General features: G+C 37.6%; 1 protein-coding gene across 7 annotated transcripts in view; it reads right to left on the bottom strand.

Annotated features, from left to right (window-relative positions):
* Positions 1 to 365: 365 nt before the first annotated feature.
* NALCN (sodium leak channel, non-selective) overlaps positions 366 to 14,478 on the bottom strand; it is a 242,394-nt gene continuing 228,281 nt past the window's right edge. For all 7 annotated transcript variants that reach the window (XM_064504258.1, XM_064504278.1, XM_064504285.1 and 4 more), the window contains 10 exons: positions 13,754 to 13,822; positions 11,821 to 11,969; positions 11,489 to 11,582; positions 10,508 to 10,640; positions 9,866 to 9,981; positions 8,470 to 8,627; positions 7,641 to 7,791; positions 5,239 to 5,388; positions 4,444 to 4,561; positions 366 to 2,641 (listed from right to left, as the gene is read on the bottom strand). In XM_064504258.1, coding sequence (XP_064360328.1) covers positions 2,448 to 2,641; positions 4,444 to 4,561; positions 5,239 to 5,388; positions 7,641 to 7,791; positions 8,470 to 8,627; positions 9,866 to 9,981; positions 10,508 to 10,640; positions 11,489 to 11,582; positions 11,821 to 11,969; positions 13,754 to 13,822 — 1,332 coding nt within the window. In that variant the 3' untranslated portion in view covers positions 366 to 2,447. The remainder of the gene's footprint in view (positions 2,642 to 4,443; positions 4,562 to 5,238; positions 5,389 to 7,640; positions 7,792 to 8,469; positions 8,628 to 9,865; positions 9,982 to 10,507; positions 10,641 to 11,488; positions 11,583 to 11,820; positions 11,970 to 13,753; positions 13,823 to 14,478) is intronic.

Here is a 14,478-nt window from a genome sequence, read left to right as displayed (position 1 = left end):
CTATGTAAACTATTACAACCTTCCCCCAACACACTTACCCCTAGTACATACACACACACACACACGCACACACACATGCACATCCACATGCAGGCTGTCAAGCAGAGAAATGCGGTAAAATAAAATTAAATAAATGAACATTCCTATTTAGTCTCATTTTCTGAATAAGAATCCATGTGACAGTACTGATGAGTTTGGTTGCTGAACTTCTCTTCAAAAAAATCAGAGGCCCTCCAATTAAAGGATTTTGAAAGCGCTGCTTCAAATAATCATATACAAACCACACAGCCAGCCACTATGCACCATTATCACAGATGAGCTAGATACAGCAAATGCAGCTAGAATGAAAACCAGAAGGATGAATATTGCTTAAAGCAACTCACTTTTATTGACAGAGTACTGTAAGGCAAGGAAAAATGTTTGCCAGATTTTTTAAAAAGAAGATTTGCAGCAAGAATGATTCAGAAAGATCTGCAGTTCAATATATTATTTAAATTCAAATATACTATCTTTTATAAATCCAATATTTATCTTATTATCATATATACAAAAGCTGAAATTAAACTAACACAAATAAGAACACAAAATACCGGGTTTGCATATGAGGTTTTGTTGATGATTCATAATCTAGCCAGTAAACAAGAGAATGCACACATTCCGTTACACAGACTATAAGTTAGAGCTGACTAGTCTTAAAATTAAATATACCAAAAAACACATAATGAAATCACCAAATACAGATGTGTTTGATATTACTATTTTTGAAAAAAATCTAAAACATGTTTAACAATACACACAGAACAAAACATTGTAGATGCCAAGAAAACTGTATTTTATGGCCAAAACCAATTTTGCATTTATGGTGAAGGCATCTGTGAAAACAATGCTGTATTCTGACCATTCTACATTAATATTTTGGCCAGAAAACATTGTGAAGAACTGGCTTTTTGACAGCTATTTAAAGGATATATATTTTAAGTGGTGATACACATTAACTGTGAGCCTCTCACAAGATCTCACATCAGGCCATGTTAGAGCAACCTATCATTTCCATAGGAAACAATGGTAATGGAAAGGTCCCAGCTATACTAAAAAACCCAGTTGGGGGCCTAGCTACAAAATCTACAACCTCTTAGTGCTTCCCTGAGGGAAAGGTAAATCTTTAGCCCACATATTTAGATAGTCTTAAATTTTGGAACTAACAAAATGTGTGCTACACTTCTCTCCTGCTTTCGCAGCTTTTCTTCTCCACCTCTGTGTCTGTATAGCATTGGCCTTCCACTGGAAAAATTTTTATGAAAGGGACAGCTGCTTTTTCAATGTAGATAATGTAGCACTGGTGCTTCATAAAATGAAAGAATATTAACCTATGTTAAAATATAATGTACCCGGATAAAAGGCACAAAGATACTTAACCACAGTACAGTGTCACGCTCTAGCTTTGCAGGGCTAGAGAATGAATAGTAACATGGATAAGTAAAATTACCTTCTATCTATACAAGCAAAACTGAACTGTATTTTAAGTGTCTTACAATACTACTCTGTAATGAGAATCCCCAACATGCTAATTTTTATCACATAGACAAGAGCAGAGTTATCTCACGACCACACACGGAAATGGGACCCAATTAACAGGAGAATGAAACCATACATATATGTAATTAGCATATGAACAAGGTAATCTGATAATGAAGCACAAACCATGTTTTTCACATGGAGGTCTTTTGCTGGATGTGTAAATGCACAGTTTTCATGTCCTTTTTTCTTTTTTTTTTGCTGTTTTCTGTATGAAAATCAAGCACTTTGCATAATTAACCAAACCCCAAAGGTATTTACATTTTAAAAGCCAATCCTTCACCTTCTGATTTTAAAATGAGTTATCCTGTATCTTGCATATTTTAAAAAAATGTCCAGAAAAAGCTTAGGTTTATAATTCAGAATCTGTATTTTGTAAAAATACTTCCCTTGAACATGAAGTCAGTGCTGACCTCTTCAGGTCATTTGTGAATAATAAACTCTTTCTAAAGAAATGTTACTAAATAAGTACTGAGGGAAAACACAAAAAGAAAAAATAAATTACCCCTAATTTGTAAAGTGTTGCCATTTCCAAGTACACTAAAAGATGAAAAAAAATCACAGAGATACGCATATCAAAATGTGTGAAATCTTTCAAAGTTCTGTCTCTGCTAAAGGCAATATAGTCTCTCTGGCTTTATTAGTACAGCTATTGTATACAGTTTTTTTTTAAAGTACAGTTAATATCTATAGAGATGAAATCTAACATACAAGTATGTATTATGCTTCATATGGCAGAAGGATAAGCACTTGAAAAATCTTATGACATTGATTTTAAATAAATTGTACATCACCTAACAGCATGTTCAGTTCTAAACATAGAAAATTAGACTGTATTTGAAGTGGCTGTTGCAATACGACTTAAATTTTTCTCAGATATCAAGAAGGTCCTCTCCACTCTCATCACTCTCCACAGTTAATTGTCTCGTCCACCACTTCTTGACTTCTGATCCACAAGAAGCAGCATCAGACATGGGATTCATCTTGCATACAACAGATTTCATTGTTGAACGTCCACCGAAGCGGAGGTTGACTGAGGACACTGAATGGCTTATTGGTTTGGGGGCTATTAAATTGAACAGAAAGTTCTGTATTAGGGTAAGTCTTTTCCTTGAACATTTTAGCTTAGGATTCAGGTATACAGAGCTATCTGGACAGCTTTAAACTGATTTAGTGCAGAAACAGTAAGGCTCTGTCCAACCTTTTCTTTGGCTCCAGCTGTTCATCCCTGCTCCCCCTAATCTGCTGGCAGAGCAGTTCACTTGAGCAGTGCCTAATTTCCTTCTGTCAGGCTAGTCGATGCAATAGCTCTTTGTTTATCTGGCTAATTGTAACCTAAACGTTTTAGGCAGTATGTACATGAGCTGATCTGCTGGCAAAATAGTAAAAGTGGTAAGTTCCAGAAACAAGGAGGGAAAAGAGCATTTGGGGGTGGCAGCTAGATCTAGAAAGTGACATTTGACTATGGCCTAGTGGTGGAAGCCAGTACAAGATGCTGGTATTGCTTTAGGAAAGTACTAGAACACGTGTAATCATATGAAAAATGCAATTGATATTAATGAGGCTATTTGTTATCTTAAATACATGACTTTGTTGGATTGTGAGCAGAGTTCTCATCATCTGCTGGACTATACCTTCCAACACAGAGGCACCCCTCTGAAGCTGTGCAGCAATGAACTTTCAAGATTCAAGTGGCCAAGATCAGGGCTAGGAAAGGAAACCCTGAACTCCTCAATCCCACCTGAAAAATATACCCAGTTGGCTGCAGTAATATGTTCCCTCACGTAGTCCTTCATCTGGCCCAACAAATTTTGACTTCCTTGCCTCCTCAGTGACACTCAGCTGGAAGATGTGAATTGAAACCCATCTAGTAAGCTGTCACATTTCTTGGACAAGTACTCTGCTCACAAAAGTAAGTTTAAAGGTACTCACAGCATGACTATGCCTTCCACCTCCACCTATATATGATTAGGGTCTGAACAGTGACAGTCTTTAAAGGCAGCATCCTCCCTCAGAACAGTAACACTACACTCATGTCTAGCAGCAACAGAAAGATTAGGACTGACAAAAGCTGAAAGCAAGTTGATCGGCACACCCATGGGCCCTTTCCAAACAAGCTGGTCAGGAGATATGGCAGGCAGCAGAGGCCAATGTGCTCTTTAAAGGAAAAATTTTAAGGCAGTGGAAAGTGCTCCTGAGATAAAGCCTGAAGGAGGCCTCAGATTTTCCTGTGCGCTTCTCCCTCCCTCCAATAAGCATCCTCCCCTAAGGCACAGTCTAGCCTTTATTTTCTAGTGGGCTGTAATGACTAGGATAAGTTGAGGATGTTTCCTGGAAAATAAAGAGGAAACTGATTATACACTTGGCCAATTCATGACTGAACTGAAGATATAAAAACATATTATTATGGCGTAAGATATACACTGTACACCTGGTATAGCCAGGCAAGACAAGGCACTTGTGTTACTACTGCTGTTAGGAAAAACTTAATTCACTTTCACTATGCTTTATGAAAGTGAACTCTAAATGCACCAGATGCTATCCAAACATATGGGAAGGTACAGCCCTCAATCCAAAGATTCCAAGTAAATGGATGAAAAATAAAAAATTGCACATGGCAACGCCTGAGCACATCTTCCAGACCTTCAGATGTGGGAGGGATGGGAGCAACTGCTGTATTTCGGCATGTGTAAGTGCAGAGAAATGCTGATGTGGGTGCAAGCAGCAGGCAGAAGGCAGCACCACGAGTCCTGGAGCCTCTCCCTGCTTGCCCCACTGTGTGTCTGTGTCTCTAATGCATAGAGCTTTGTAAAGGCCTTGTCGTGTACAGCAGTGATTTGGCATTACTGCTACACATTCTTTACTTACCTGACGGCAAACGCCATTGTCCAAATTTCCGTTGAGGTTTCCCAGCATCTGCAGAATCTTGTCGATATCCACCTCTGTCAGAAAGGGTTGGACTAAGGAGCTGCTGTTGGCTACTTGTCTGAATAGAGAAAAAAGAATCTCAATTATAGTTCCCCACTGCATTGTCTGACCACTCTTTTACAAGGGTTATCTAACCGTTCTAGTCTATTTCCAAGCTTCCTACACAAACACAAACAAAATACATTGCCCTTTCTTTAGGCAGCATGGTTTTTTTTCTTTACTATCTCAAAAGTCTACAATTAACAGAAAAAAACAGATTATTTGACCTCCATTCCATTATACAATCCCATAGAAGGGTACAAAATTGTTCCCAGCCTTCTACAGTGCAGTACTTATGCTCTGGAAGAGCCCTGGTCTCCTACTCACAGGATCCAGCATGCCCAATGTTATCATTCCCAGTACAGACTACTCCAAAATCCTTGAATAGCAAAACTTCAAATCCCTGAGCCTGCACATAGCTCATGTTAGAGCTGGAAGTTAGTGCTGCTGGAGTCATACAGAGGAGTTTGCCCTTTATGATGCTGGCAAGGCAGCAAAATTAAGCTGGAGAATAATTATATTTGACCATCTTGCCTTTAAACTTGAATGTAAAGACTGAACAAAACACTGCTTTCAACTTCTCCAATGAAAATGATATTTACAAAAACAAATAGGAAACATGGATGTTTTTTAAACTTGCTCTAAGTAGCTAAAAGTCTTCTGGTTAACATCCCCAATAGTTTTTGCAGGACATACCTCTGGCTGTGCACTGTTATCCTGATTAATAGCATTCACATCTTCACTTGGCTGCGTTGTCTCAATGCTAGGGGGATTCAGAAATCGGCTCAGCTCTTGCTGTTGACTCTCTCGTAGACTATGGATAATGCTGCACGACTGCTGTTGTTTCTATCGAGGTGCAATATTTATGTGACAATAAATAAATAAGTAGTTCCTATCTATGTATCTCAATGTCTGACTCTTAAAGTCTTCTAAATATTTAACCAGTGAGTGCCAGATGTGGATTCCAGGTGCACTGAAAAAGCTCCATATATCAAATGGCTGCTATTTAAATAACATGACTTCCTCTTTATGGCTAGCCTTTATGTAGGAACTGAAGAGTAATACTTATAAACTATAAAAAGTGGAAGACAGGTTCCTCATAACAAATTGAGTTTAAAAATAGATAAATTGCTAAATTAGTGAGTCAGGAGTTCACAGAAGGATGCAGAAACAAGGAGATTGATAGAGATTCACTAAGAATCCACATGAAAGCAATGAAAAATTTCTGATTGTTTTCATGGCGTTCAAGACAAGCTGAATAAATGAGACTGAACAAAACAGTAGTGGAAACCTTGGGAATAAGTATGGATTTACAGTACAAATAGAAAAACAAATCTACTACCATTATGATGTTACAATCTAATATGCTTTTAAATTAAAATAAACAGTCCTTAAGAAGGGTTTCACTTTCCTGGGTAGTTTTTGCATGCTCCCTCTTTAGTGACTAACAAGAGAATTTGAAATATATGTTAATTTCCGTAATTATATCCAGTTTGTAAAAGGTTCACAGAATGTGAAATGATCTGAGCCATATTATTAGAATAAAATGAATAGCGTATTTACTTTAACACAGTGTAATTCAACATCATAATGAAATGAACAACTGACTTGAACAAACCCAAAATTGAGAGCTGAGATTAAATTTACTGCCATTATTATTATAGAGATGGGATCAAAATGAAACTATTTATCTGCATATGCCTTGAAAGTTGATGTTTCAGATAAAATGAGCGTTCAAATTGTCCAGTAATGTTTTTGTTAATTTACAAACAGAAAAAAATAGATCCTATGTGCACAGATCTCAACAAGAAAACCTCCACATATGAGAAGTAAGATTTTATAAAAATCAAAATACCTGGACTCGGCCTTAGACTAATTGCAAAATCACCCATCAAGGGAGCCAGAATACACTTTTTTTATATTAGGGAAGAAAAGAATTGTCTTTTGGAAAGACGAAAAGAAAAGAATAACTGCAAAGTCCGTTCCAAATTCCTTGCTTGACTTTGTACCATAAACTTCTCATGGAAATTTTTTTTCCCCTGAACATTCTCAATATAAATTTCAACTATGACAAACTTTGATCACCAAATATTGTAGCTATCCTAAGTAAAGGCAAAAATTTTTCAGACAATCTGAAGCACTGAGTAAGCACAATACAGACACACTGCCGATGCCTATATTAGCAAATTAAACAGATTGGGATATTTCCTGCAGTGCTGAAGCCAACTGGCAGGCCAGGACTTGCATGATAAGGCTAACCTCTCCTCTAGCACAGAACAAGACAACCGCAACTGCGCTGCCTCCTGGGAGCAGTTTCTGCTCATACTTGCCCCTGACTGTGCCAGGACAGCAATGCTCTGGGAGAGTACGAGTACGTGTGGGCCAAAAGTGTGCCAAGGAAGATGCTAACAACGAGTATGTGTGATCCCTTTCCAATGCTGAGCCAACGACCTGGTCCTGTTTAATTACTAGCAAAACATAGCTACTGCGTGCCATGGGTTTATGTTCCTGGTTTGCATGTGCATGTTGCCATTCTTATGCTGAGATATGTGTACATATTTTACCGGAGATTTTGGTGAAACTAAGAGCTCATCTGCCCACACAGTTACGGCAATGGCTCATCCAGATGATATATCCTGATATGAATTGTACTTGATGAGCCTCTGGGAAATAGTACGTTTTTATAGGGCCTATTCTGCAGCCATAGAATCTGCCCAATCATGACATCTCATGCCAGTGGAGGCAAGGAAATTACATGATTATATTCAGTGAACACATAGGATTAGGCCTATAAAGTTTCAGCGAATTACATCGTTTTTAGTTTATTCCTTTTCACATATATCTTTGTATTGTATTGTATGGTAAAAAGGGAAATTTTGGGCAGGAAGACAGTTTTTGCCTTCAAAAGATGCTTATTTTTCTAGCTCTCTGAATCGAGTTGTAACATAGTTTCTGCTGACTTAGCAACTACTATCTACTTTTTCACATACATGCTATGGTGGCTCCAGAGTAAATTAAGCATAGTGACAGCACATTGCAGCTTTGTTGACCAGTACAATTTACTGCAACTGTTTAGATCCTGTTTTAGCTTGACTTACTGCTCTGATTCGCTTTAAACATTTCTTCAGCCACATGCGTATGGTCTGTTTGGCCACCTCCTCTTCTATGGTGTATTCTAGTTGTTCCCTAGCAAGCAGCTCTTCCAGTTGAAGACTTTTTCTGATATCAACAGACCTATATGAAAGCATGCTGAAAGAAACATTGATATTTAGTTTTTTAAACGCTGATGACCTTACATTTTAACGTAGAAAATCAAAGCTCATAAATACTTAAAAACTTAACACGAAAATATTTAACTCAGGCATGTGCAATGTAGCTAAAAACGGTAAGATGATTCCAGAAGGGAACTGCGGTGCTGAAAATAAATGAAGATCCTATCACTTACATTTAAGTACCCAATGTAGGTGAGTTCCTAAACTGTAGGTAAATAGGTTTTTTTGTTTATTCATGTATTCATGTTCAATTCATGTTTTTTGTTTATTTTCTTAAGTGTTTAAGCTTGGATAATGTTCCTGCTTCTATTTTATTTCTAGTCAGATTCACTGTCAAGTTGCTACATATGTGGGGACTACTTTGCATTGTTTAGGATACAAGAACAGTACGGGACTGCTGGTTAAGAGAAGCTGTCTCAAATAGAAAAGTTAGAATTTCTTGAAGACTATTCCCCAGCACCTGTGTTTTCCATCTTAAATTTTTTTTGCAGGAAAGAAAAGGGGGATAATCTAATTTTTGTATTACACTTAAAATGGCGGTGCCTCTGTGGCTACCAATTTTGCTTTTTCCCAAGCCTTAGGAATACCTTTTAGCCTGCAGAGAAATACAGGGCATTATACCTGTTATACAGATTCAGAGAAAATCTCACAGTACCTCAGTACATCATGGAAAGTGACATCGCCACCATTATGGAGCCGTTCCATCTCATAGCACATGTGCTTGAACAACAGCTTGTCCTTGTCAAGATCCACCTCCAGCCTGCCACGCAGAAGCCTCAGCAGAAACTTCACTCGGAAGGTAGGGATTACTCCCTGGGTAAAATTGCAAAATAGCTGGTTACTTATTACTGTGATCTAATAACCAACTCAGGTGTTATATTAGATCAGTGAGAGAAATACTATTTCTCTACAGACTGCGTCAAACCCTAGCCTATGTAAGTCAATGGGAATGCATTACTAAAGAATACACACATGCAGCTAACTCTTTGGCACATGTAGATCAGTCAAAGTTTGTGGAAGTCTTTGCTCTTACTTGGATGACATGAGAATGTGTGCTGTTCATTTTCTCAGAGATTTTCAACATTGCTTTGGAGATTTGGCTTCCCCATTTGCATTAATTTTTAAGAAGAATTATATGCCTAAATAGCTGCCTTTGAAAAGCTGAAATGAAACTACAGTTTAAACATTCACAGTCAGGCCTATTACCCGCTGTACAACTGCTGCCTTCTATGTTCGTCTTTGGACAGGAGCACACTGGTAGTTCACCAACTTTTCAAAGATCTGCTGTAAGATTCAACCTAGTATATGTTGTACTTTCTATGACAGCAATTTTGAACTGCTGCTGAAACATTAAGAGTGAAAGTATTTCCCTCCAAAACTGCAGTATCCATTCTCTTTAATTATTATGTGCTGCTAAATGAGCCTGACTGGAACTATTTCTGCTGTGATGTGTTCCATGTTAGAGAGAGATACTGTCAGTTGTGGACATGCTGGACGTAGAGCCCTCCACCTCCACCAGTAAGGACTATGACTTCCGCCTCCAGCACAGCCACAACTTCTCTCAGGATGGTGTTGTTCATACTCAAATCTTAGTGATGTCATGAATTATTCAGCTTTAGCTCACACGAGTGTCTGAACAGCTCACTCTCCCAGGTGCTCTTCTCATCTCAGCGAAGTCCTTCTGATCAGGTCAGATATATAAATGTATGTGAGTCTGTGGACTGGTGGATAATGAAACAACTCTTTGGGAGATGGGAGGAAAGGTGCTATGGTACTGATTCTATGAATGCCTACATTTTCAAATTTACTATCATGTGTACTTCACACTGGTAAATAGTACAGGTTAGCATTTGCAGGACCATGAACAACATTAGATCATGTCCAATGAACTTTCAGAACCTGGACGGATGTTCAAAATCATAGAGAAAATATCCCAAACCACTAATAGCTCAAGAAGTTTTGTGAACATGCTGTTTTTCCCTTGACTTAGGTTTTTTCAAGGAAAAATGTAGATTTACTGGATTAACTGTGCTCATTATCAAATTTCTTACCTCTCTTTTGTCATCAACCATGTTCCATATAATTTGAAAATGTCTAAGATCATTATAACTTAAAAGTTGGTCTTCTTCAGTTGAGTAAAACAATGAGAAATTCTCCACAATGATAGCTAAAACCCACAAAAAGAAAATTTAGTATAAAGAAAGCCCGTAGTTACATTCAAAGAGTTGAACCTTTGTAAGCAACAATGAACTTCAACAGAATATGAATTCTGTTGTGCAAACTTCACACCAATAAATCCCCTTAGCTGAATGTTGAGATGAGAATTTTGAATGGGAAAGGGAAATTTGAATTAAGCTACACCTTAGATGCTGGTGAGATGACTGATCTAACATCTTCTAAAATCAATTTGAAGAATTCCACTGATGTTGGAAAAATGTCAACCGGAGGACAGAAAATGTTATCCCTTGGGATAATTATAGCATACAAATTTAACACATCTCTTTTTTCAAAAACCTTTTGTGCTCAAACTTCCTAAGTTTTAGCATACACCATGTCAGAGAAGCGTCAAAGACACCAGAAGGTAACAGTGAAGCTACAAGGCAATCTCATATCTGAACAGCATGACCTACTCAAACCTAATATACTACATGCCAAGATAGACACTTTTCTTATTATTATATATTTTCACTTACCGACAAGCAAATTGAGCATGATGTAGGCAATGATGACATAAAATGAACAGAAATACATAAGAGCACCAGCATAATTTCCACAGTCTGTTTTCCAGTAGGTGCTGTTGTCTGGTGTGCAAAATGGAGGCTGGACCTTCAAAACAAAACAAAACGACATCAATCAATCATAGAAAGGGATTCTTAATTTCTCTATAATCAATGCAATAAATTTAAGTATACATTTTTTAAAGCTTCAAAATTAAGTAATAATGCTGAACATCAGATTAGAGGAACATTTCCCTTTCACAGAAAAGGAGGAAATATTTTTTCATGGATTCTTAAGGGCTGTTTGTTGTTGATCCTTTAGTAGATAGAGATTAGAAATCAGAAAAAGGCATGACAAAAAATGCCTAAACATGGCTCTCACTACCGCACACAACAAGGTACATTGTATACTTATACCACTATAAAGCAACTCAGGGCTCTGAAATGTGGTGATTTTCAAAAAGGTTCCCTGTCCATTAATTTTAAAAAGGAAGGGACTAATATGATTTTCATTGAGACTGAAACCAAAGGCAGAAACTTATCTAGGCAAAGAAAAATGACTCTAAGACAAATTCTGAGGTCATTAAAACTAGTGTTCTCTTGGAATGCACCACAGGACAGCCATTAAAGACAATGGTCATCTGAAAAATCACCTGGTCACAGCCAAAGTAGAGATAATAGTGGAAAAGTGAGTTATGGCACTTCTGATTCTGAAAGCCTATTTTTATTTTAATTTTTTATATCATATAATAGCCTAGCCCCATGGAATATCACATTGTGAGTCTGTGATTGGAACTGCAATTTTTGTGTCATGTTCAGAAGTTTAGTGAACGTTTTATCTCTTGAAGTGATAAAGGCAATCATAACATTCCTTGTACTAAGCTAAGAGATTGGAAACACACTGCAAGAGTGTCACCTGTTCCTTGTCTACTTTGTCTCTGGTAGTGTTATATTTACCATGCAGTCATGCATAATTTTGTTCCAGTCTTCTCCAGTAACTATTCTGAAAAGTACAGTAATAGCCTTGCCAGCTGATGAAAAATTTGCATGTCTGTTTTAAACAAAAAGAGAGAGAGAGAAAGAGATCATTTCATTTCTCAGAATTAAAATGTTGGCAAGAAAAAAAACAGATCATTTCCATTTTCTACTTTCTTACAATTTTGAACTGAAAATAGGTACAGCATTGGACGAATAATTTCTGAATGAGCTCAAATATAAACTTCTATCTAGCAGAATATGATTTTTTTGGCTCTTTAAAGAACATCCCCATGAGGTAGTACATACTGTACCTGTTAATGTTCTCCCCATATTTCACTGTACCAAATAAAACCACTCCAGCAAAAGCATAACAAAGAAGCAGTAAGAACATTCCCACTATGATGAAGAAACTCTTGTACATGCTGACAACTACAGTCAGGAGCAGCATTTTTAGTGTCACCTGCAAGGACACAGAAAAAGCAATCCATGATGTCATTCAGGAAAGCAGAGATGAAAATGAAAAGAGAGTTATTGCACTTGCCATTTTGGCAACAAATGCTTTTCACTTAAATAAGTTAATGGATGAACTCAGGGAAATAGTACATTCTGAGTCTGATAGGAACTGAACATTTTGTGTCTTGCCCCGAAATTTAGTGAACTTTTTACTTGTTGAAGACATCAGCCTGTCCATCTAACTGAAAAGATCAAGATGTTGCTCCTCAAAGGCTATGTGTAGGATAATACAGCAATAATACAGCATGACCATAACTGTAATGTTCTAGGATCAGCACACTGCAGAAGTATTAAAATTAACATTAAACAAATACTGGTGCGGTAAGCTACTTTATCTGGAAATAGTGCTAACTATTAGGCAGAAACCATAGTTACTGCAGCCCACCTAAAGAAATGGGTCAAAGTACAGGGAAGAGGATTTCCTTAAAATCAGCACAGATTGATTGAACTAGTTAATTTCTCACACAGCTTGGCTAAAGAGCTTAAGAAGATAGCATAATTCTAGAAATTACATAGGAAATGCATCTAGATAATAGATATTTCTTTCCCATAAAGGCAAACTGTGCATTTTACTCTTGATAAAGTTATTGCCCTAGATTTAACATCCTTAACCACTTTGGATGCCATAGAAAATTCCCTTTAATGGAACTGAGGGCAGCACTTTTCTTTAGAAAACTGACAACTCGTGCTGACTTTTAGCCAGCACATTGCATCACAGCAGAAAAATACAGCTCCTAACATGAAAGCATAAATGACTAGGTTAAAACCTTGAAAAAACTTCAGAATCAATCAGAAAGCTTTGAAGGCAATCACTTGGTCTGGCTGCATAGGAGAAGCAAGGATTTTTCATTTGACTTCCAAGGCTATATCGGCTTTATGCAGTTTGATTGGAGGAAAACTTTTTATCTCTACTGAACAAACCCTCTGAATTACCTGTTCTTAACCCCGGTGCCCTACTATAGCAATCTTTTCTTTTTATCACATTTACTTTAATATCTCAGACTTCACAGAAGATGTTTGGATATCTAAGAGGTTCTACAGCAAGAGAATTGCTTGTTAAACAAATGTGTTCTCTGCCTATGCTTATTCTGCCAGTCTACTCCTAATAACACCAGAGCAAATCCAAACATGGAAGAAATGTACACTTTAGAAATGAGCTGCTTTGTACCCACCCCAGTGTTTCTAGAAGAATGTTTTCGTTCAATGTTTTTTTAATTGCACATACATCCCATACTGTGATAAAACATAAATTGCTAGAGGCACAAGACAGACCTGCACTGTGGAGGAATAAACTTCTACATGACAGCAGTATCATAACAAGATGAGTGCACCATCCACCACTCACTCCACTTGTCTTGCAGAGAAAATAAATAAATAATTTTCACATCACACCACACTGAAATGGCAAGGACTGAAAGTAGCACAATATAAGTTCAGAGTTTTAGGAGCACTTTTTCTAACTGTTTGGTATCGCAGTTACATTTTTTTTCCTTTTTTTTGCAAAAAGTGCAGCCTTTCCAGTAACTATAATGTAGCATTATTATAGAATGCACCTAAACTCATGATATGTTAATGGCAGAATGTAAAATTGGAGACTGCTGCTCTAAGGCTTTCCTTTTTTCTGGCATATAATATGGAGCTTTACAGAATGTGCAGCAGAGAAGCAAAGCAACTACTCTTTTAACCTATACATGAGCACTGCAATGGTTGTAGTTCCTAATTTTTACTTACATGCTTCCCACAAATTGAGAAAAACCTGAAGACGATTACACATGCACCCATCATGTATGTGTATGCATTCTGAAACAGAAGCACAAAAGACTTAACGCATTGTCCTCCACTGATCTCATAGAAAAATCAGGTTAATCAGCCTTTAAATAATGGAAGGCAGTCAGCATATGAAATAAGAGAATCCACAAACTAGTAGCATCAATATTTCAAAAATATTTCAATAACAATAGTCAAGTGATAAGAAAGTAACAGAATAAGCTCTACCACTTCATAAACATGAACCCAGCCTCTCAATGCATCAAACCAAACCCTCAGCCATCTATCAGCTGGGCTGAAATAATGTCCAACAGGCCTGGTCTGTTTGTCTAGGCAGCTGCTGGCTTACAGAAGCTCCACTGGCCTCCCAAGCTACTCAGCATCAGGGAGCAAACTGAGGATGTCAGGGATGAAGGGCTAGCCATGCAAGGCAGCTTTTCCTCCAAACAGAGCTTGAGACAGACAAGAGGGAAAATCCCAACCATTATGGGGTGGTCACTTCCACAACTGGTGACTGGTGGGTGACAAGCACCAACAATCCCTTCTCCTTCCTGGTGATAAGGAAAATTATGCTCCCTCACAAACAAGGGAACAAGGACAGTAGCTGCCTGTAAAAAACTGAAGTGGACTGGATGGACAGCTAATTTCCTCTCGTCTCCTCCCTGAAGCTTTTGATTAACTTCTTGAAT

The sequence above is a fragment of the Dromaius novaehollandiae genome, chromosome 1 (assembly GCF_036370855.1).
Source record: "Dromaius novaehollandiae isolate bDroNov1 chromosome 1, bDroNov1.hap1, whole genome shotgun sequence".
In the NCBI taxonomy this organism is placed as follows: domain Eukaryota; kingdom Metazoa; phylum Chordata; class Aves; order Casuariiformes; family Dromaiidae; genus Dromaius; species Dromaius novaehollandiae.
This window is presented reverse-complemented; position numbering and strand designations above follow the sequence as displayed.